Raw genomic sequence first — 24,545 nt, 5'->3', positions numbered from 1 at the left:
AATAGATATGTAGCAGGTATAAGCCTAGTTTAGTTACTAGGTCGATTTATGTGAGATTCAACAATATGCCTATTTTATTCCGTAGTTTGTCTAACGCTGTTAGTTATGGATTTGGTATTGGGATTTGCCCAATACCATGGTAAACGAAAAAGACACAACCCAACCCACGAAATAAATTAAAGACATATTATATGTCACGCTCACAGCAATCGTAATAACCTGACACAAACAGTGATAAATAAAAACATTTCCTCAACTAACACACGAAATCTATTTACAATCTGGCATTGTGACGTCACAACATGGCAGCAGGTAGGAGCGGAGATAGGATCCGGTCATCCTGCCCATTTCCGGTCTTCATGCGGGCATGACGCGTCCGGCCGTGCGTCGGAGCCGCCGCCTTCCTTGATGTACGAGCGAATGGAAGGTATATGGACGCAGAATGTTGGCTTCGCTAAGCGCAGTTTAGATGACGAATGGAATGAATGATGGACTGAGTGAATGACAACGTTTTCAAGCATATTAAGCCCATAGATATAAAATACTACTTTCAGACGCATCTTGTGCGTCGTCTCATATTTAGAATTTGGTCTTGCGAAATCCCAAAAAGTATGACGTTGCCGTTATCTATGGCTGAAACGGTTGACTAAGTAAAATACCTAAATATTTCGTGAGATAATTATCGCAACTCTGAAAGGCAATTTATAGCGGGGTAAATGAAACACGATTTGATTGCCAGAGACCTAATAACTAGGTAGATATTAAGCGAAGTCAACTACTTGTGTTGCTAAAGTAAATCACATTAACTGGAAAGCTACATTCCCTCTGTAAGTATTTAAACGTACCTACTACCTAATTGTTCACGATTTGTGAATTACTCAAAGGTCAAGAAAATCGTAGACCAAGTGACATTAGGGTACACTAATGCTACAGCGGCGTAGCGTAAGAGAGCTACTCAAAAATCAATTATCTTACCACAACTTTACATTTTCCGTTGGCATAAGAAGAATGACTACACAGTCATATTAAAATCAACTAAGTTACAACAGTGTCGTATTTTATAAACGTAAAATTAAGTTGGTAATAGGAAATCTAATGGGCAGTGAGAGCAAAGTTTTGGTTTGATTTCTGTGGCCGCCTGTCAGCCACCGCCCAACGCCACAAGATGAGTTGTGTGAAATGAATTCGTTCACGACAATTGAATAACGCTACAGTCGCGGTTATCTTGGCCTGTCCACCGCAACTTTCGAAGTAGGGAGCGGATGTAAGCGGAGTGTGGGAGGTGTGAATTTAGATGCAGACAAACATAATTATGAGAAAAAAATCTAAGGTCATAATGTAACGAAAAACATATACATACATATATGAAGATTAAATACAATACATATAGTCTGGTAAACATAGGGTTGCCATACGTCCCGTATATACGGGACTGTCACCGTATTTAAGTATCACGTCCCGTATTTTTACTGGTCCCGTTTTTGTCCCGTATTTTGTCGACCGGTCTGGCCTAGTGGGTAGTGACCCTGCCTATGAAGAGTATGAAACCCATAACACAAGCCTTCTTGAGCTTACCGTGGGGCTTAGTTAATTTGTGTAAAAACGTCCTATAATATTTATTTATAGGACGCATTTATTTATAGCTCCAAACAGCAGAAACCAGATACACCCCCCCCCCCCTCCCCCCTCGGTGGCCCGCCAAAGTTTCTGAGGCGCAATATGGCCCTAGAATACCACTGTCCCTTATCAGTTCCGACTAATTATGGCAACCCTAGGTAGATAGATAGATGTAGTGTAGGGACGCCCGGCCGGATGCAGGCGGGCTGTCGATCGCGTGTCGCGTTCATTCAGCCCTGTTCCCTGGAGTTGGAGCTGCAGGTTACTGTCCCGGCGGCATTCCCACACTATTCTCCTCGAATCTTCTTGTTTTCCTGCAGAACAGAAGGACATCTTTGAGTTCGACGTCCTTTAGTTCGTGTTCTTTCAGTGTGTCTCTACCGAATGTATTATATCGCGGTGCCGCGTACATAGTACATTCTGCTAGTAAATGTAAGCTAGTCTCCTCCTTACCACAGTGTGGGCAGGAGGCATCTCTACTAATTTCCATTATCTTAAGGTGTCTGTTGAGAGTATTGTGACCTGTAATGATACCTGTCAGTAGTCTCAGACTGCTCTTACCTAGTTTCAAAAGATACCTGGTTCTCCTGTGGTCTAACCCTTTGATCATCATCTTCGACTGTCTACACCCAGTCTCTTTTTCCATTCTCTCTGTGCTTCCATCTCTTTTATCTTCTCTATTACTCCCTTCGTGACATCCGCTGACATAGGCAGAGCCGGTTCCGGACCTATATATTCCGTCTCCGCCCCTATCCTCGCCAGCTCGTCTGCTTTCTCATTTTTCGTTACTCCCTGGTGTCCTGGTACCCATGCCACCGTGACACTTCTTTGCTTGCCTATCAAGTTGAGCTCCTCTCGACATTCTCTCACGAGAGAGGAGGTGATTGATATTTTCTTTAGTGCCTTTAGTGCTGCCTGGCTATCTGTGTATATTACGATAGCACCCTCTTGCTTTACACTCTTCTTGATTATGCTTGCGCAGCGCGCTATTGCACATACCTCTGCTTGGAACACGCTAGCATATCTGCCCAGTAGTACTGATATTTTCTCCCCTGGTTTGGGGATCACTATGCCCGCTCCTGCCAGTTTAGTCGAGCTTCTTCTTGAGCCATCCGTGAAGCAAATGGTCGTCGGGTGACCGACTTCCACCTTCCAGTTGTCTCTGTCTCCTCTATGTGTATTCTATATTTCTTGTCAAATATCTCCTGCCTCTTTATAAGGTCATTATTGGCCATCAACATCTCAAGTTTTGATAGTGCCTCTCTTTGTATCAGCGCATGTCTCTTGTCCACGCAGCTTCCTCTCCATTCCTTGCATGCTTTCATTCTGTACCACTGTTCGGTGGCTCTTTTCTCAACCTCAATCCAGAGTGGCTTCAAACCTAGCATTACCTCCATTGCATGTGTCGGGGTCGTTCTCATAGCCCCCGTCATCATGAGGCACGCTAGTCTCTGAACTTTGGTTAGGTCTCTTTGGTTTTCTTTAATATGTGCTCTATGCCACCATGTTACAGCACCATATAGCACCCTGGGTAGTATTATCGCCTTGTAGATCCAGTGAATCATTCCTGGCTTCAGTCCCCAGTTCTTTCCGACTGCTCTTTTGCATTGGAACAGTGTCCTTATAGCTTTTGCCGTCTGCTCCTTGATGTGAGTTTTGTACCTGAGTGTACTGTCTAAAATAACGCCCAGATATTTCAACTCATCTACCATGTCTAGTTCTATACCTTGTACCTTTATAGGTTTCATCTCTTTTACTCTTCTGTTAGTGAATAACACTAGCTTTGTTTTTGATGGATAGAGATCCAACCCTCTCTCTCTACACCACCCCAATACCTGTCTGAGGCCTCTTATCATTATGTCTCTCATCACGGTAAGAACCATTCCTCTCACTAGCAGCATTCCGTCATCAGAGTAAGCCTGCATGTACATGCCTCCTCTGTTGAGCTCTTTTACCATTGAGTCTAGAAGTAGGCACCACATCAGTGGGGACAGACATCCCCCTTGTGGGAACCCTCTTCTTGGACTAATCGTCTTTGTTACTCCTCCCAGCTCCGCCGTAATGGATCTGCCCTTTAACATTCTCCCTATCCATTCCGCTATTGCCGGTCGGATGCTCTCTCTCTTTAGACTTTCCTCTACGGCCTCGAAGGTTGCTTTGTCAAAAGCCCCCTCCACGTCGAAGAAGCAGCCTAATGCATACTGTTTCGTTTCTAGTGCCCTTTCCACCCTTACCGTTAGGTTGTGCAGAGCTGTCTCCGTTGACTTTCCTGCCATGTAAGCATGCTGATTCCCGTGTAGCGGGTCTCCGCTGCTTTCCACTTTTTCTCTTATATGTTTATCTATCACTTTTTCTAAAGTCTTTAGTACGAAAGACGACAGACTTATGCTCCTGAATGACTTCGCTTCTTGGTATGATTTCTTACCCGGTTTCGGCAGGAAAACCGCTCTCACCTCTCTCCATACCCTTGGAATGTATCTTAGTGCAATACTTGCCCTGTATAGTTCCACTAAGTCCTCTTTTATGTATCTATATCCTTTCTGCAGTAGCGCCGGCAAGACTCCGTCAGGGCCCGCGGCCTTGAAGGGCGCAAAGGAGCTGATCGCCCATTCTACCCTCTCCTCCTCAACCACCTCCAATGCCGCCGCCCAGTCAGACTCCTCCCGACCCTCCTGTTCCTCCATTTCTGTCACCTCTTTGCAGTCCGGAAAGTGTGATTTCAGCATGACGCTTAGTACCTCCTCTGGTTCCGTGACTAAGTCTCCATTTACTCTCAGACTACCCAGTTGGCACGATCGATCCCCTGCCAGCAGTTTCACGACTCGTGCCCCCTCTGAATAGCTGTTTAAATCTCCTGTGAACCTCCTCCAGCCCTCTAGTCTAGCCTTCTCTCTAAGTCTGGTGTATTTATTCCTGACCTCTCTGTACGCGTCCCAGCTCTGAGAGTCGTCCCTCTTTGTCGCCACTCTCATTGCCCTACGCACCTTCTTTCTTACCTTTTGTAGTTCACTGTTCCACCATGGCAACCCTAGGTAAACATAACTTCTAAGTCAGTAAGAACTAGGAAAATTATAATCATCCCTTTCTTTTGGGTACTAGGACTAGCGTAAGACAAAGACAGTATGATTCTCCTCTATGTTTGAAATAAGACAGTCCTGCTTGGGCCAAACTATATAAAACATTTAGCAGTCAATCACCCAAATTCCATATTATATTCTTCAGAATAAGGATTTGCGACAATATTTAATACGTGCACTACGCTAAGTGCTTAAAATCCCAACTAAAACCCCGCAGCGTCCTGATATCTCCGTTTTCAGGTTGCCGAAGCCGGAGCATCCACCGGTTATCATTGCGAAAGTATATAATTGTTGGCAATTTCGCATTTCCATTCAGCGCATGAATGGCAACCATTAGCTGGGCTCTTGGCGTACTCGGCGGCTAATAAGTGCATTTTTACAGGACTCCTTAGTGCCATGTTTAAGCCTGCTAGTTTTTTAAAAATGGCCGCCATGGCACGCGAGCTGCGAGTTCCATTGTTTGTTAAGTCGTTAAATTGTTAAACTTAATTAATGAAGAGGTTATAATTAAGTCATTGTAGTGCGGAGAGTACACTGAAGTTGGTAACTAAATTATAAAAAAGTAGCGATCCGCCGCGGCTTCGCACGGGTTAACAAATTATACATAAACCTTCCTCTTGAATCACTCTATCTTTAAAAAAAAATCCGTTGCGTAGTTTTAAAGATCTAAGCATAGGTACATACAGACAGACAGACAGACAGCGGGAAACGACTTTGTTTTATATGTACTATGTAGTGATTAGGTGAATTAGGTAAATGTTGGTTGCGTTAGATATTTACAAACTTAACGAAATCGATTTCTGGATCACTTCGGCGAGTGTCCGTCTGTTTTATGTCATAGCACAGAATAAATAACAGTACTAAGTACAGAAGACTCACTCTCTAACAAAACGCGTCTGTTACGATCAGCACAGATATGCCACGCGCGGCTTATGGCTTTCCCCAAAATTGGGGCCGAACGGATGTACTTTTAGCTACCTGTAGCAAAGCGACGAAATCGCGGAGTGAGACACGCCTGGTCATAGTCACTCGAAAAAAGAAAAAATGTAGAAAGTCAACCCGACAATTACCGCACGACTATAACGCCTTACGACATTAGCGAAAATTACTTTCGGAGCCTTGTCTTCCTAACCTGTCTCGTTGGCCTTCGATCCTTTCAATAGCAACAGCGCAAGGCTCCGCCTACAGCTTGTGGTTTTCAGCCTTCTCATCGCCAACCACCTGCTGTTGAAGCTATACGCCATATTTACCGTAAAACATAGCAAATTATTTTAATGAGCCCCTTCGAAATATTTAAGTATTGCTGGAGACAACTATACTATGTTTTAATATAATTTCCTTTAATGGTGAAATTACTTGGTAATTATTTTATGATAAGTTTTACTAAATCCATACTGATCCATACTAATATTATAAATGCGAAAGTGTGTCTGTCTGTCTGTCTGTTACCTCTTCGCGGTTAAACCGCTGAATCGATTTAGTTGAAATTTGGTATACATGCAGACACTTTGAGTTCCGGGAAAGGACATACATATACATAGGATAGGAAGGATATACATAGGATACTTTTTATCTCAGAACTCACCCCTCAAGGGGGTGAAAAGGGGGGGTGGAAATGTGTGTGGGGATCAATAACAGCTGAACCGATTTAGAAGAAACTTGGTATGCGGATAGTTTGAGCTGTTGCGAAGGATATATAATAGTTTTTATTCCCGAAATCATCCCTTAGGGGTGTAAAAATGGGATGGAAATTTATAGAGTGGACCAATTTGGGGATGAAAAGAAGGATGAATAAAAAACAGATTTGTTTCAAAAGTAAGGTACCCAAATTACTTATTCCACGCAGATGAAGTCGCGGGCAAAAAATTACTTATTAATACGTGTGAATATATAAAGTACCTCACCTACCTACTCATATTACTCTTTCTTTCAAGAGTCAACTTCTGTAGGTACCTAGTCATGCTTATACCAGCTGAAACTTATGACTCCTGAAAGTTCTTAATATTTACTACTATAATCAGGGAATTTGCAGAATCTAAATTCAATATACGTTTTAACAAGACTGTTGCAATACTTACAAAGAATCCTGGTAGGTACCTACAGATATCCCAAATACTTAACTGGAACTTAATATACAACAGTTTCACCTAAGTAGCTACTTGCATGGAGCTCCGGTATTTTAATTTATGTTCATTACTCAATGTTACCATGAAAAATACTATTATCCCTGACAATAGTGTGCAGAGAGTAAGTCACGACGCGCTGTCCCGCGGGCGTGCACCTGTGCTTCCCACGAATTAAAAAAAAACTTATACATTTTAAAATTTGCCATTACGCGGCAGGATCGTGAGCTGCCGAAAAAGCGGCAGCTTTGAAAGCCTTATGGTGTACGTAATATTGATATTAAAATGCATTTTAACGAATTATTCCCATTTCACTAATAAATGCGAGTTAAACAAGGCTTTAGTAAGGTGATGTACGTTATCAAGTCATTATGAATGTCAGGAAGGAATTTGTGGCTTTTCAACTGACCAAAGGGAGATATTTTTAATTCTTTTGCATGTCTTAATATTTTTACTCATGTTATACGAACTGGTAAATTGTGAGTATCTCTTGTCAAAGACTAACAAAGACATATAAAGTGGAAAAAATACTGTCTTGGGTGAGACTTGAACTCACGGCCTCTGGATCGATATTCCAGCGCTCTGCCATCTGAGCCACCAAGACCTCATCCATAGCCAGCAAATCTTTCCACCATATTATGGGTCTAGGGGACCCTAGCGACATCTACCGTAAGAGCGTTACACTTCTTCGCTCGTTTCGTTTCGCTTCGTTTCGTTTGCTGGCTATGGATGAGGTCTTGGTGGCTCAGATGGCAGTGCGCTGGAATATCGATCCAGAGGCCGCGAGTTCAAGTCTTACCCAAGACAGTAATTTTTCCACTTTTAAATTTATTCTAAGCTTTATAGCATCGGTCGCAGACGTTTCTGCTTGTAAAATTAAATTAACAAAGACATGTAAAGGACCTACGAGTAATAGTAAATAAGTAAATAAAAAATAGGTTTAACTTTAATCTACTGTAAAGTATCCTATTATCTCAGACAGTCGCTACGTTAGTAAAATTATCCACTCCTACTGCTACTTAAATGCTACGACATAGCAGTATGTGAATTTAATCTATGGACTAAGTATATAGGTATGTCATCTATAGCTGATCTCAGTGCCCCATTTAAGAAATCCAACCTGTATAAGTACCCAAAGTGATCGTAAAATTAAAAGATCATATTTAATTGTAAATATTATACTGGTTACGTTATATTAAAGTGTCAGTGTCAGGAACATTGATGACGTGATCGGTGCGTGCTGTCGCCTGGCCGCGGTTGAACAGTTTCATCTCTAGCCGTATCACCTCGCTTCTTACCAGCACTATGACGTAGCATTGCATAGCTGTAACCGAAACAAAATATGTAACCGTTTTGACACATACCACATAATATACATATATAGAGTATTTTTCACTTAGTCATACTAGTCATCTATAGTTACTAGATTTTAGTATAGGATGACACAGGTATCTACTAAACGGATTTTTACAATAAAAGCTTGTAACAAACAATCAAGTCAATTAAAATCAAGTCGAAAATTGGGTGTCCTAAAACTTCGATATCTTGGTGAAATGTATGAAACTGACAGTTTTATCTCGTGATATCGAGATTGGTCCTAAGTATAGTAAAAATCGTACATTTTCACCTACATATATTCATCTTGCGGAATATTTATGGCCAAGGGTTGAAAAAAACAGTAAGTATGTACCTATACCTATTGTAAGTAGGTACAATATCATAGAGCCAAGACAAGACAAGTCACAGTCCCTCACATAAAATATATATGTACCTCAGTATAAAATATGGTCTATATTTTTCTCTTAGGTCTTAGGTATCAATATACAAAAACATTACACACACAATACTTAACCTACATTAGGTTAAACTCTAAGTAATTATAAATTTATATGATAAAGATATCAATGCGTCGTTCAACGTACGGCGTGGTCTTATAGGCTAAACAAAATATTATCAATTTATCATTCGCAAGTCCTAAGGTAGCAACACTATACTTCGTTTTTTTTAGGATTAGAAATTTGGTAAACAATCTTGATGACACATCTTGAAAACACTTTTTAAAAATCAATAACTAATTACTTATGAAAGCAGAAGACTATAAAAGATCGTATTAGATTCATAATTGTTACATATTTACCGTAACTTATTTTTAAAATGCGTTTTTCAATTAAAAGACACATCAAGATTGTTTACCAAATTTCTAATCCTAAAAAAAACGAAGTATAGCAACACAGAATTTAATCCGTATTCAATTTTAAATGACCAAATATATTTAGATGCGAGGTCTGCAAGGGAACTTTACAATTTCTATTCGAATTTTAAACAATTAACGCTAAAACATTAAGCTCACTGGCCAGCAATTTCGGAACTAAAAATTTTAAATTGGCTCTTATTTTATTGGTCATGTTTGGTTATGGCACAGGTTATGGTTCGTCAGTATGCACAAGGGACGCCTGAAGGCCCAAGAAGGGCTTTTGGAGCCCCCCACTATAAAATCTGCGACATACCTATTATACCTATTTTCGACCCAAAACTGGATACGGTCAGTGCAAAGCGGGATTTAAGAAGTTGCAGACATACCTATAGCGCCGAAGGCTGCCCACCACTCAACGTACTGCAGCCTGAAAAGCAGCACCAGCGCTGGCATCAGCATGGCGAACGTGGTGACCAGCGCGAAGTAGTTATACAACCGAAGCATCGGGATGTCTTTCTGCAATTCGTGATGACAATAGAACTTTCAAGTGAGCAATTAATGTACCTACACTCAAGGACGTTCAACACTTTGAAGTCACGGTTTCGTTTCTCTCAAGTGTATCTGTATTTACCTATCTTCATGGTTAGGTTGGTATTGGTAGATTGGGTAGGGACAAAAAGGCGAGACACAACCAGACAAACATTGCTGAACAAATATGAATGACCTTCTTAGAGATTCCAACATCTGTAAGATGATAAACTGTCATAAATGCTAAATATTAAATCCAACTCCTATGAATAGATTTGAAAGACTTATGATACCTATTATATTTATTTATTTGTTAGTCTGTTGTGTCCCACTGCTGGGCAAAGACCTCCCTCTCTTCCTTCCACGCGTATTATAGAACGAGTTCTATGGCAATATTAGGTCAATCTTCCCGAAAGACGTCAAGATCGTGCCGCCACCATAACTATACCTATCATAAAGATAACGATATCATAAAATCAAACGTATTAAAGGTACTTTTCTAATAATTACCTGAAAACCAGCCACAAGCAGCATCACGTTCAAAAGCACGCTCATGCCCAGAATGCAGAACAGAACCGTGGAAGTGATCGCCTCTATGGACGCGTCGTTGGTTACCATTTTTTTCTTCAGCTCCACATTGACCACGAGGCATGATAGCGCGAGTATAGAGAACGCCTGTGGGGCAGAAAATCATGATGACAAAACTGAAACCCATTTTATAAAGTAGGTAGCAAATTATTATAAATTATAAAGTAGGTAACAATACGATTCCCTTCCCAGCAGTTTGACCCTTTCACCTTTCCTTTCGCCGGACACTTAACTCTCTTAATTTACGATATAGGCCCCGTGTATGAACTATAGGCGGCAGCACAGGAGCTGTCAGATTTTTGGCGCAAGGCGTAAATGTGTCGTTTATGCTTCCGATGTAGCCCACAAGATGGCAGAACCTAATATGTACAATGCACAAGGAAACATACCGACGAGAACGGTAGATGGTAGCACTTGCTTTGGCAATATACATGTGGACATATGTTTCCGATTCAGGCCACGAGGTGGCAGACCCTCCAACGCGCACGGACACGCACAACTTTTTTTATGTACTTACAATATTGACGTATCCGCACAATATTATGCCCGGTCGTAGGTAGAGGGATGCAAAAGCAACATTTCCTCATCTCGGGTACACGCATCTTGAGAGTTAATAATGGCACTGGTCATCCACGAATAAAATAATTGTGTTTGTTAAGCGTAAGGTGTTGTTGTGGTAATAAATAAGAGTCCAGTATCTAAAAGTTTCGCCAATGCAGACGGGCGGTTGAAATGCTGCATATTTATTTGAATGTCACAGTGAGAAACTATGGCGTAGGTTTAAATTCGACAAAGTGTACAGCAAGCTGCAATAGTGCATGCCCACTTCCATTCGTAAAGTGGGTATGTCCTTTGGCAACTGTGTGTACATAAGACAACGTTATACCTACAGAACTAGTACTTAATAATTTTCTGTGTTTAATACCACTTTGGGCTCCCTTTACCGATGTTGTATGGCCGGAAACCGGAACTGAGAAATTACGAGTTTTCACAGATATGTAGGTACTAAAAAGGTCTGTATTTGTTTATAGTCACTCGTATTGCTCAAAGTTGCCAAACATCATTTTCTGACGTCTGACGACTACATCGATGACCAAAGAGCCGCATTTAGTCTTTTACAGCTTAATTTCGTTTTGAGTTCGCCCTTCGCCCACAGCGCATCTCGTCGACGTCGACCCTGGAGGCGTCCATAGGCTACGGTGACCGCTTACCATTAAGCGGGCGTATGCTTGTTTGCCACCGACGTGGTATAAAACAACATATGAAATGATATGATGAAACGCTCGCCTGCTTAGCCGCGTAATTATTTTTCTGTTATCAGCGGGGTTACATAAATAAGGTGCATGCGCCCGCGTCATTCAGAGGACATTCGGCGAACAATGTCGGCAGGTTCGTTCACACCGCGTCGCGTATCTAATGTAGGTAACGATAATTTTCACGTGAAAAACTTTTTTTGAGATTTTTTTAATCATTGCCCAAAATGCGTAATCTAGAGTTAAAGTATTTATTTTGTTTAGTTTCAAACAAAATAAATACTTAAGTCTATCAATTGGCAAGACATTTCACTACAGAGACGCTGTAGTTGCTGAAGAAGTAGGTACCTCCGTAACAGAAACAAGGCTATAATAACAATAATATCCAGTGCCGGCCCGAGCCCTTGATTAGGGTAGAGCGAAATCGGGTTTTGGCGCCCTTCGTTGAAGTTTTCAAGCTTATTTTGGGCCCCCGCCACACTCGCGTCTTTTAAATTTTTTTTTTTCTTAATTGCCATTTTGGCGCCCCCCTTGCCATCCGGCGCCTAGAGCGACCGCTCCACTCGCTCTACCCTAGGGCCTAGATCCGGCCCTGATAATATCACATGATGATATAGTGTGAATATAAGGATAAGGTGTTGAATAAGGTTGCAAGAACTCCCGAGGATACAATGTGTTAACAGCGCGTAACATATATAATTATGCATTGGTCCGGTCCTTAGCTGTGAAGCTGTCAACATATTAGTGAATTTTAGACTCCAGCCAGCCTATTATGGATAGCTTTATCCATCTTTATCCACGTGATAAAATAACTGTCACTGTTTAACACCGTGGGAAAGAAAGTGACGGACACCGTTTTATCACGCTGTCACGTAGACAAGAACGACCATCATATCCGTACTGGTAGGTAGGTACTATGCATAATAGGATCAGCAACATATTAAAAGAATCTTTAGGTAATAATCTACCATTCTACGGTGCTCCACGGTAGATATTCGCTTACTATACGGCTGGCCAGAGGCAGGTACGCTAGTTTGCAACTACATATACTAGAGTAGGTAACTCATTTAGTTACGTATCTTCTGTTAAGGATTTATTTCGATAGTATCTCACAAACCATCTGTTAGCGTTGACACACTTATTTCAAGTAGGTACCTACTCGATCCAAGCAACAGTTTGTTGTAATGGGAGTTATTGCATAATTGCGCCACCCAGGCCGACCCCCAGCACACCGGTTATCCCTCATTGCTACTTGCTAGTTTGTTTGTTTGTTTTACGTACAATTACCGTCTCGTAACCGTTGGTGGTTTAATCACTAATTTAATGGATAAGTAGTTCAAACAGAATATCTAAACAGTGGGGTTGGTTGTTGATCTTAAAAAGTCTACCCTTGACTATAGTTCAATCATTTATCTCGCCCTATTTGCCGAAAATTTCGTGCTGCATTTTGTTCCTTCCTTAGAACATTTAAAAGGGTAAGTATATGCCATTGCTATGAAAAAACAGCAGGATTATAAATATAGGTTTTGCTTGGTCCCTCACGCTCCTTTCACAGGAGCCAGCTTTTGGGCAACACCCGATATTCGATAAGCCCGATGACCAACCACGAAGTTCGTTCGCACAGGCTAGGCATACTCTTTGGGCTAGGGTATGCCTAGTGTGGGAGTCAGCATAATTGTAACACTGCTAAAGTTGGTCAAGCAGATCTTGTCAGTAGAAAAAGGCGGTAAATTTGAAAAATGTAGGCGCGAAGGGATATCGCCCCATAGAAAATTTGAATTTCGCGCCTTTTTCTACTGACAAGATTTGGTTGACCATCTATAACTTATAAATAATAATGATTATTTTCAATTAAATTGAAGTAAAATTTGGGATTCTGTTTATAGCCTGGCAAACCCAATTCATCAGTAAATATATATGTATAAGAAAAATAAAACTATACTCATCCCTTTTTTTTTGGTGCTAGTACTAGCGTAAGACAAAGACAGAATGATTATCTCTATCTATGTTTGAAATTAAACAGTCCCTAGCCAAACTATACTCTGGCACAGCGACCTTGACCGTAGAAATAGGCGGTTTTTTCAAATGTAGGTGCAAAGAGTTGACATCCCATAAAAATATTGAATTTCGCGCCTCTTTCTACTGACCAGTTGGTGTGTTTCAGAATATTGCCCAATTCACAAGATTCCAATCTGTAGCGTAAGCGTGAAAAAAAGTTTATGTCAGTGTTCTCTAGTCTGTGGTTCGGTCGTCGGCCTGTCGTACGAAAAAGTTGTGCAAGACATTTGAGGTTTTTACTATTATTTTCGGAGTATTACCATTAATTAACTGATATAATAACAAAATTTGTAAGTTTACGTAATAAAACAAAGTGAGTTAGAGTGAAAAGTTACATTATAATCGTTGTGTAGTCCTGTTACTAAATTTGAGGTTATGTGCGATGGTCGAAAACTCGAGATAATTTTAATATTCTTACGTTTATTTGAGTAAAAATACTTAAATGGATCAGTTACTGTTACTTAAACAAGCTATATGTGCTCTTACAAATGTAGATTTCTGAAATCTTAGCTGGTGCAATAATTAATAAAGATGCCATAATAATAACTGAGCGTCCAACTGAATTTGCCATTGACATAGATATCTAGGGACTGGCTTTACGGGCAATAATAATGAGGCATGACAGGGGCCAGTACAGCGGTGTGAAATCGCTACAACGCGATTGGTTGATGAGTTCGCATCACGCGCGCGATTGGTTGACGAGTTCGCATTACGCGCGCTATTGGTCGCAACTAGTCGCGTTAGACTGCACGATTGGCTGGAATTCGTGGGTAGCACCGCTGAACTAGTACGATGTTTAGTGCCCCATTAGCCCGTCCTTAGATATTATACGTCAATGGAATTTGCTTATACTTAACAGCATCTCACGACTGCATCTAATCTTTTCAGATATGGCTGCTCAACTATTTAACCGCATCGGCCAGGTAGGCCTGGGCATGGCTCTCGTTGGTGGAGTGGTCAACTCTGCACTTTACAATGGTATGTATATTATACTGTTATCATTGGACTTATAATTATATACTTGTCAAGCATATAATAAAGTATTATGGAACTTATGGAAGCAATACCAAAGTGATAAACAATTTGTTGACCACTTCTTATTGAAACAACTGTGAACTGCAAAAAGTCAGATTGAACCCTGTCTGGACCTATACTTAAGAGTCTGTCTAAGCCGTCTAAGGTACATATTATAAGGTATATTATATACCTTACGACCACAATATGGCAACATAACACAATATACCATAAACATCATGTATATATTTAGGAATTCTACCATATAAATTAATTGTAAAAAAAAAAACAGTTGCAAACATATCTATTTGTGAAACTTCATTGTAAACTCACACTACCCAATATCTTATTTCAGTTGACGGAGGACACAGAGCTGTAATCTTCGACAGATTTGCTGGAGTCAAAAACCTAGTGGTGGGTGAAGGCACACACTTTTTCATTCCATGGGTGCAGCGGCCCATCATCTTTGACATCAGATCCAGGCCCAGAAATGTGCCCACAGTCACTGGCAGCAAAGGTGGGTTTATCGAAATTACCTTGCAAAGCAGCTCATTCTGTGTAAACCTTGATAAAAGCATTGCAATCATATTTCCCTCGGCCAAGACTTGTCTAGATAGTTGAGCTGCTTCACAAGTCGACTTCTTTGTGAGATGGCTTGTTCTGTGTACAGTCGCCATCAGATAGTAAGTAAGTAAGTAATCATTTATTGTCAGATTGTGCATGTCAGTTTACAGATTTTACAAAATTATTAGATTGGTGAGTGTCACAATCAACCGGTTAACGGTATACAATTTCCTTATTCCTAAAATACATATAGTACAATTCAAAATACACTAAAAATTAAATAAATGGCAAAAATACAATCAGAGCGGTCAAGGTGTTTACAATATCTGAACTAGCACAACACCTTGACAATAGAGGCATGCTCAGATATTTGGGAACTATACATAGTAATCAAGTCTCATGGTTATCAATCTGCAGCTGCAACTGTCTGCCAATATCCCCAATTTACTATAACTAGTCCTTTGAATTACCTAATTGTCTGGAAATTTATTTCTTGTAGCTTGAGTGAAGAAAACTAAGGTATTTTATACTAAGATAGTCAGTCAACTTGTATGTTATAAAGAGTTATTTGCTATATCGTTTTGTTATAAGGAGTTTACACTGTACACAGAAAACATCCATAACTCAGGAACAAATATTTGTGACAAACACAAATAAATGCCCTAATGGGATATGAATCCGGGACCTCCAGTTTCGTAACTAGGTTATAGAGGTTATTAATTACATTTTTATTAATATTTGATCCTGTATTTACATTTCCAGATCTCCAAAATGTGAACATCACCCTCCGTATCCTGTTCAGGCCGTTGCCCGACCAGCTACCCAAGATCTACACCATCCTGGGTGTGGACTATGATGAGAGGGTGCTGCCTTCCATCACTGGGGAGGTCCTGAAGGCGGTTGTCGCACAGTTTGATGCCGGAGAACTTATCACACAGAGAGAGGTGAGGAATTCAAATTATGCTTTACCTGTGCTATGCTTGGGCGCTGATCAATGCACTTCTGTGTTCAACTTAAGGATGTATTTGTTATAGTAGCGAAAAAAATACAGCTGCATACAAAAGGCTAATAAATCTTATTAATTCAAAATACCGCTGACTATTTTATATACTTAGACAGATAAACTTGCCCTATTTGATCTTATGATTCTTAAATAATGTTATGGGCTAGGCCATGTGACCCTTTTGAAATTAATTAGGCTTACCATACCTACTATACACAGATCTACCACTTGTCTTTATCTCATACATTTCTTGTAGAAGGTTGTTTTGGAACTAAAAGTTATATCTTTACATACCTAATATAAAACAAATATGCTTTGTGCTGCTAAGCCTTCAACCACTCTATAGCTGACCATGCATAATATCTTCTTACCAACCGCTTCAGTTAAACATTAGTTATTAGTTTATTAGCAAATATCAAACTACATGCAATTCCTAAAATTGATGGTAATATTTTGAAATTTAAAATGATCATCTTTCTGGTTCCAGGTAGTCTCACAAAAAGTGAGCGAAAGTCTAACCGAGCGAGCTGGTCAGTTCGGTCTCATCCTCGACGACATCTCCATCACCCACCTCACCTTCGGCAAGGAGTTCACACAGGCCGTCGAGCTCAAACAAGTCGCCCAACAGGACGCCGAGAAAGCCCGCTTCCTCGTCGAGAAGGCTGAACAGCAGAAGAAGGCTGCTGTCATCGCCGCGGAGGGTGACGCCCAAGCAGCTATCCTACTCGCAAAGTCCTTCGGCACTGCTGGTGAAGGTCTAGTGGAACTCCGTCGTATCGAGGCCGCGGAAGACATCGCCTACCAGCTATCCAAATCGCGCAACGTCACCTACCTACCGGCGGGACAGAATGTCCTTCTCAACCTTCCGCAGTAGAATTGTTAGTGCCATGCGTTCTGTTCCAAATTCGATGCGGTGAAGGCTTCTTCCAAAAATCTATCTTAAATTCGTGTTTTTTTTTTTTTTTTTTTTATTATACTGATATTGGAGATGTGCGTTTTGTTGCAAACAAATGTCATCAAATCATGGTAACAGTTATCCAAATATTACCTATACATGAAGATCACAAAATGACTTATCATGAAATGTAGGTATGCTAAAATTGTAATTCCAGTTTTTTTAACACTAAGTAAACCTGGCATTTAGATTGAAGTTGTCTTGTGGTTGATATTATGATATTAGGTTGCAATGAATCTCACCGAATCAATCGAATTTGGAATGAAACTCAATAAACATGCAACTGTTGATAATAATGTACAGGATTTTTGGGACTCTGTTCTGGTGCAATTGCATTTGTACAGTCAGCAGCAATAGTTGCTAAGCGGACGAGTTGTTCAAAATGATCATGACGCGACTTTATTGTTAAGGAGTATAAGAGCGCGTCAAGGTAATTTTGAACACCTCGCCCGCTTAGCAACTTCTGCTGCTGACTTTATTTACACAAATAATTGTAAGGATATGCATTTGGAAGACTTGAATGCTTTATTTCCGCCAATAGATGTAGTCACGTTTTAGTTTTATGTAAACTTAATTACGCATTAAACTATAATTGTTGACCTAAATTGTTTTTATTTGACGCTCCTTTTTAAACAGCAGTCATATCGATAGAGACAATAATAATTTAGTGACTTGAGGCGCTTATTGCATAATAAAATACAAGCTAATACTATTAGTGATTTTACACTTAATATTGGAAAAGAAGCAAAACTTAATATTGGAAAAGAAGCAAGCTGGTGGAACGAATCGATTAAGAAAAACCTAGAAGCAAAAAAGGAAAATTTCAAAAAGTGGCAAAAGTCTGGCTCAGATCAAGACAAAGAAACTTATATACTTTCTAAGAAAATTGCAAAACGTAGTGTTGCCGTTGCCCGCGCAGAGGCACAAGAAGAACTTATTTGCCGTTTAGAAAACTGTACAAATGAAAAAGACATTTTTCAAATTGCAAGAGCGCGACATAAACAAACTCAAGATTTCAAGCAGATAAAGTTTATAAACGATTCCACAGGCAAGCTTTTAACAGATGATAAAGACATACTAAGCAGGTGGCATGAATATTATAGGACTTTGTTTAATGAAGAATTTCCCCAGGAAACATCGAGTCCTTTACCGTATACTCTGGGCCCAGTTGAAGAAATATCACTTGAGGAAGTTAGGGCGGCCCTTTCCGGTATGAAGAACGGAAAAGCCACAGGTCCCGATGAAATCCCAGCCGAATATTGGAAAAAACTTGGACCCAGTGGCATAGCGTGGCTGACCAAACTCTTTAACAAAATCTTATATTCCAAAAAAATGCCAGACATGTGGAGACTTAGTAATCTTGTCCCTTTCTACAAGAATAAGGGTAACGTTGCGGAATGTGGAAATTACAGGGCTATAAAACTAACATCTCATGCTCTTAAGATGTGGGAACGTGTTCTTGTAAAGAGGCTTAGTAGGATAACTAACATCACACCCAACCAGTGCGGCTTTAGAAGTGGTGCCAGTACAACGGACGCGATCCATTCAATCAGGATACTCAGTGGAAAGTACAAGACACTAAAAAAAGATCTTCACCTAGTCTTCATCGATCTTGAAAAGGCTTTTGACCGTGTACCGCGTCAGCTAATCTGGAAAGCACTGAGGGCTCAGAATGTGCCCGAATACTACATAGACCTCATACGGGACATGTACACAAACATAAAAACCCAAATTATTACACCTGTAGGTACGAGCAGCCAGTTTGAAGTCGGAGTGGGCGTACACCAGGGCTCAGCGTTAAGTCCGATATTGTTTAACATCGTTATAAACTTTGTAACTGAACATATACAAAAACCAGCGCCTTGGAATTTATTATATGCCGACGACGTTGTCTTAATAGCGGAGTCGTTACCAGAGCTACAGGCTGATCTTACAAAGTGGTGTAACGCTTTGGAAGGAAGTGGACTCAGAGTAAGCAAGCCAAAGACGGAGTATATGTGTTGTAACTTCTCTACTGCTGCACAAACTGGCACGGCCTCAATATACGACATTCCGCTAAAAAGAGTAGAATGTTTTAAATACTTAGGCTCAGTAATAGATGCCAATGGCAATATTCAGAAAGACATCGAGTCTAGGATTAGAACTGGCTGGCTGAAATGGAGATCTCTTTCCGGTGTTCTTTGTGACTCAACAATGCCAATCAAAACCAAGGGCAGGATATACAAAACAGCTGTAAGGCCCGCTATGCTGTATGGCTCGGAGTGCTGGCCCATGCGAAAAGACGATACCCAGAAGTTGCACGTAAACGAGTTAAAAATGCTCCGATGGGCCGGAGGAGTCACACGCATGGACAAAGTGAGAAACGAGTATATCCGGGGTTCCTTCAAAGTTGTTGATGTAGCCTCTAAACTGAGGGAAACGCGGCTGCGATGGTACGGGCACGTTATGCGGCGTGACGAACAACATTTGACCCGTAAAGTAATGGCCATCGAAGAGGGTGGACGAGGCAGAGGACGCCCTCCTGCCACCTGGATCAGAACCGTTGCCAACGATATGAAGACGTTGGGAATAAACCCAGAAACGACGCAAAACCGCCAACTATGGCGACAATGTATTAGGGGGGCCGACCCCGAATAGGGATAAAGGCAAGGAGAGAAGAAGACTATTAGTGATTTTACAATAAAATTAAAAGCTTGTAATTTACTATGCAATAGCCCCAGTCGCAAAACAAAAACTTACCGAGGTTTATAACCTTTACTCACTCTAGATGGCGCAGTTTGCAGATAATGGCGGTTTAGGGTAAAAAAACAGTTCAATCATAGCTTGCACCCTTTTCTATGAGATTTGGCTTTAAAAAAATCGGTCATTAAATAACCAAAACTTTGACACAATTCTAGGGATTGACAGGGCAAGCTATGATGGCGCCACCTACTAAATACTACGACCGGCCAACCCCATTTAATTAACTTTTCACACCTATTCAGAAAAGAGCTTTTTCTTCCCTGCTAGGAGGGATCAAAGTGGCACTTTTCCTCCCTGCTAGGAGGGATCAAAGTGGCACTTTTCTGTTCAAGCACACTATTTTTACATTATTTTGCACATTATTTTTTTAGTTTAAATAATCTGTTTAAGCATCAAATTGTGTCAACACTAAGATTTTTTTATTTTCCTCATAATTGATGTGAAAAGCTGTATGTGTCACACGGTATCAAAATTATTTCGTCTTGGGCGTTAACACTTGAATCCCTCATTGCGCTCAGGATTCTACTTTAGAATCCCTCACTACGTTCGGGATTCTATTGTAGAATCCATCGCTTCATTCAGGATTCAATGTACGCCCTTGACGGAAATATATCATTTTGATCCCTTGTAACACAAACTACTATTGCGACACTCCACATAAAATTACCTCCCTAGTGTTCGGTTCCTTTTTACAAATCAAGATCACTTGCAATATTGACTTTATAATTATCACAATAAGGTAGAAAATCAAATGTATATAAAACCACCACCATCCATATCACCATCAGAAATTAAAGATAAACGAAGTGTACAAGTAACGTCCAATCAGTAGCTCCTTCGCAAATTACGCACCGCTACTAAATATAATGACAGTAAACTATGGCTCAAATTTTCCAAACATTGACACCATAATGAGATAACGATAAATGGTACCTATATAACCTTGGCTCGCTAACATAGTGTGAATCATAATGTGACACCAGTCTTAACTCTTGAGTTAGTGTAGGTAGCTCAGACACTGCAGACTACACCGATAGGTATTTCTACACGGCTATGATGGTCGTTCTTGTCTGCGCGACAGGGTGATAAAACAGTATGCGTCACTTTCAATCGCGCGGTGACGGATATTTTGTCACGTGGATAAAGCCATCCATAATAGGCCTGCTGAATTTGATTGATCATGTAAACACGACCATTGTTATCAGACCTTAATTAGCGTTCATCTAGTTAGTAAAGAAATTGTAAGGTGTAGTGAACATTTTTGAAATGGCGGCTAATATTTTTAACCGGCTAGGACAGGTGGGATTGGGCATGGCCCTCATTGGTGGTACCGTCAATAGTGCGTTATTCAACGGTAAGTTTTTAAAATGTGCGTAATGGACATATTCGACTACTTCAGTCAAAATGACATGACATGACTTTCGAAAAAGTAAGTAAGATACTCATCTTACTTTTCTCGAACGTTATTAGGTACAGAATATGATGGCTAGCTATGTCGCGACGCGAGTGAGAGCAATCTAATAGGTCCCTTGTTAAAACATACCTACTTCAGCGATTGCGGTTGACTTAGTTACTGCACAGAATAAATAATAGTACTAAGTACAGAAGACTCACTCTCTAAGAAAACGCGTCTGTTACGATCAGTACAGATATGGCCGCTAGGTGGCTTGTGGGTGGATTATGCCTTTCCCCAAAATTGGGGCGGAACGGATGTACTTTTAGCTACCTGTAGCAAAGCGACGAAATCGCGGAGTGAGCCACGCCTGGTTACTGTTACACTGTGTCCCTTTACAGAAATAAAGGTCCGTTTTCATGCAGAAAAATCCACCTGATATTAGCCGAAAAGTTTACATAATATTACTATATCCTATACTTCAGTACCTACTACTAGCAGTCACAATTTGCTAAATAAGTGAGTCTTGTAAAATAGCCACCATATTAGCATAAGTTGCTATACGGACCACAGGCTCCTATGAGCCGCGGCGAAAAGCCGGGATAAACGAGAGGAAGATGATGCCATCATGTAAATGCAATATAACACGGTACTTTCAGTGGACGGGGGCCACAGAGCCGTGATAATGGACAAGTTCACCGGCATCCAGAAACACGTGGTGGGGGAGGGCACCCACTTCATCATTCCCTGGGTGCAGACGCCTTATATTTTTGACATTAAGTTGCGGCCTAGGAACGTTCCTACGCTGACCGGGAGCAAAGGTAAACATCTAACTTAGTGATACCTTTTAGTCACGCTGTCGGTCGGTCACCTAGTACTAGTATGAGGTTACCACGCAATTTGGTTCTCAATTTTTCAAATAAATCTTTCATTAATAAATAGGTACCTAAACCTAATGACCTCAACGTCCTAAAGTAGTTGTATTGAAAACGTATACCTTATCGTTCCCAATCTGACTTAGGTACAGTCGCCATCAGATATATCGGAGCGGCCAAGGTGTTTATAATATCTGAACACGCCTCTAACGCCCTGACAATAGAGGCGTGTTCAGATATTGGTGAGCGCCTTGGCCGCTCCGATATATCTGATGGCGACTGTACAAACATTTTCAGATCTACAAAACGTGAACATAAACCTCCGCATCCTGTTTAGACCCGTGCCTGATGAGCTGCCCAGGATCTTCACAGTGCTAGGAGTTGATTACGAGGACAGGGTCCTCCCTTCCATCACGTCCGAGGTGCTGAAGGCAGTTGTGGCGCAGTTCAACGCTGAAGAGCTTATCACGCAGAGAGAAGTAAGGACTTTGGGCCCGATTCGGATTTTGTAATAGTCATCTATTAGATATCTTTTAGACATCGCCAAGATACGATAACGATATGTTTAAGATCTAACCTGTCAAATTTGACATTTCCGCGATTCTGGAGATACTCTTGAACGATTTCCACAAGATATTACTTAGAGATCTAATTCACATCTAATAGATATCTAACACGATCTATCGTAAAAGTGACATTGGTTGCCCGAATTGCGCTGCAAAAGAGAACTAGTTGAAATTTAAACTATAACGTATCTAGAATGGATCTAGTACGTGTCGTCTCTTGTGAATATCTTGAAGTTCGAATACGGCAGCGTGTCTTATTGTTATCTAATTGTTTATAATACAAGTCCGTGGGCTAAGCTAACCCGGCTAACGCGACCTTCGACCTACGAAATGTCGTTTATTTGCCTTTCTTACATACCTATTCGAGAAATTAGACATTATAGCCTTGAGTATCACTATCAGGGGCCCAATTTTTGAAATTCGACCGCTCGATTTCGTGTATTTCGTTCAGTAATATCTCCACTACTAGGCATGTAAATTCTACTAATAGAATTGAAAACGAGTGGTCAATACCACTAGATTCCCAATTTCTATCGCTCGTATTTCAAAAATCAGCATTTCGCCGTTTTCCACCGAGGCCTTAGTCACTTTTTCTTATTATATGACATTTGTTTAAGTTTATAATGTGAATGACCATCATCATATATTGATATTGTGCTCATTCAAAAGGATGCCTTTACGAAGAAGGTTGTCATATAGAGAAGTTCCCGTTTGAGGAAGTGGCCATAAGAGGAAAAGGCCGTTTGAGGAAGTGGCCCTAAGGGTAAGAGGCCGTTAGAGGAGTGTGGCCTTACGGGGAATGTTGTTTGTAAGTGGCCCTTAAAGGAAGTAGCCGAACGGGGAAGTGGCCGTTCATAATACTTGGCCTTAGAATTAATGTGGCCGTAAGTGACCGGATCCAAAATCGAAAAATCGGCCCCCAGGTCGGCAGATGATGTACCTAGATAACTACAAAAGGACAGAGACGACATAAAGAGCTGCTAATTTGATAGCTGAAGCATATGGCGCCTTACATTCTGTTTACTGGATCGCCCACGTTAGGGCTTCACAGCCGAATAAGGAGCCCGTTCAACGCCATCTACTTCAGCTGTTAAAACCTACAAATGCTATAAATTTACAATATTTCGTACGTAAAGTCTTGTATATTGTTTAGACGAGTTGCATGTTCTAACATTAGTTCTAAGAAAAGTAAATTTAAATTTTTATTCGTTCCAGATCGTCTCTCAAAAAGTAAACGACACCCTAACTGAAAGGGCGAAACAATTCGGCCTCATACTGGACGACATCTCAATCACACACCTCACATTCGGCAAAGAGTTCACTCGAGCCGTGGAACTCAAGCAGGTCGCTCAGCAAGACGCAGAACGAGCGAGATTCATAGTCGAAAAAGAGGAACAGAAAAAAAAAGCGGCAGTCATTACGGCAGAAGGCGATTCCCGAGCCGCCATTTTGTTAGCGAAGTCTTTTGGTAAAGCGGGCGAGGGGTTGGTGGAGTTGCGACGAATAGAGGCAGCTGAGGATATAGCTTATCAGTTGTCGAAGTCTCCAAACGTGACTTATTTGCCGGAAGGGAATGTACTGATAAATAAGGGTGTCAAGTAGTTGAAATAGAGGTGCTTAACATTTTTAAGTATTTATTTTAGTCTGTGTAGAAATATAGAATTTTTATAGTAGCTTAGTTAAACAAGAATATTTATGAGTAAAGTACTTAAACTACTTATTTTATTGGAATAAAGACAGTCGAATCAATATCAACCTCTACCTACCGCGACGGATATATATCCGGTCGTTGGCGTCGAAAAAGTTAATTATGCCATAGAGAAATATAGTAAGACGAGAGTGCTCACTTCATACATCAGTTTTGGTACCAAAAAGACAATTATTTTCAGTGTCGACATCTAGCATCGAGAAGAGGAATTATCAGTACTGGTACTTGACAATAGATGTAGCACCGACCGGAAAGTCATATGCTTAACAACATATAATACTGCCCTC

At 40.7% G+C, this 24,545-nt stretch overlaps 3 protein-coding genes and 1 pseudogene across 4 annotated transcripts in view; 2 read left to right on the top strand and 2 right to left on the bottom strand.

The window, feature by feature from the left end:
* LOC134648307 (myosin-VIIa-like) overlaps window positions 1–24,545 on the bottom strand; it is a 126,963-nt gene that overhangs the window by 87,231 nt on the left and 15,187 nt on the right. The gene's annotated exons all lie outside the window — the stretch shown is intronic.
* On the bottom strand, window positions 8,008–11,318 carry LOC134648187 (uncharacterized; annotated as a pseudogene).
* LOC134648121 (prohibitin 1) lies at window positions 13,596–17,013 on the top strand. Of its 2 annotated transcripts, none has more exons than XM_063502590.1 (5): window positions 13,596–13,751; window positions 14,327–14,416; window positions 14,808–14,969; window positions 15,779–15,960; window positions 16,507–17,013. In XM_063502590.1, exons 2-5 carry the CDS (start codon window positions 14,329–14,331, stop codon window positions 16,891–16,893), a joined length of 819 nt encoding a protein of 272 aa, XP_063358660.1. In that variant the 5' UTR covers window positions 13,596–13,751; window positions 14,327–14,328; the 3' UTR covers window positions 16,894–17,013. The 2 variants fall into 2 exon arrangements, with proteins under 2 accessions (XP_063358660.1, XP_063358661.1); XM_063502591.1 differs by having other exon boundaries at window positions 13,602–13,670; window positions 16,507–17,012.
* LOC134648186 (prohibitin 1-like) lies at window positions 20,983–24,199 on the top strand. Its single transcript, XM_063502669.1, has 4 exons — window positions 20,983–21,070; window positions 21,769–21,930; window positions 22,282–22,463; window positions 23,766–24,199. Exons 1-4 carry the CDS (start codon window positions 20,983–20,985, stop codon window positions 24,150–24,152), a joined length of 819 nt encoding a protein of 272 aa, XP_063358739.1. The 3' UTR covers window positions 24,153–24,199.

Source organism: Cydia amplana, chromosome 5, assembly GCF_948474715.1.
Source record: "Cydia amplana chromosome 5, ilCydAmpl1.1, whole genome shotgun sequence".
In the NCBI taxonomy this organism is placed as follows: domain Eukaryota; kingdom Metazoa; phylum Arthropoda; class Insecta; order Lepidoptera; family Tortricidae; genus Cydia; species Cydia amplana.
Note: the sequence above shows the minus strand (reverse complement) of the source record. Positions and strands in the feature narration are given on the sequence as shown.

Bases quoted from the DNA above. Each gene is read 5' to 3' on its own strand.
- LOC134648186 (XM_063502669.1), top strand. From the start codon at position 20,983: ATGGCGGCTAATATTTTTAACCGGCTAGGACAGGTGGGATTGGGCATG. The intron at 21,071-21,768 runs GTAAGTTTTTAA...CGGTACTTTCAG, and splicing joins CAATAGTGCGTTATTCAACG to TGGACGGGGGCCACAGAGCC. The intron at 21,931-22,281 runs GTAAACATCTAA...AAACATTTTCAG, and splicing joins TACGCTGACCGGGAGCAAAG to ATCTACAAAACGTGAACATA.
- LOC134648121 (XM_063502590.1), top strand. From the start codon at position 14,329: ATGGCTGCTCAACTATTTAACCGCATCGGCCAGGTAGGCCTGGGCATG. The intron at 14,970-15,778 runs GTGGGTTTATCG...TTACATTTCCAG, and splicing joins CACAGTCACTGGCAGCAAAG to ATCTCCAAAATGTGAACATC. The intron at 15,961-16,506 runs GTGAGGAATTCA...TTCTGGTTCCAG, and splicing joins AACTTATCACACAGAGAGAG to GTAGTCTCACAAAAAGTGAG.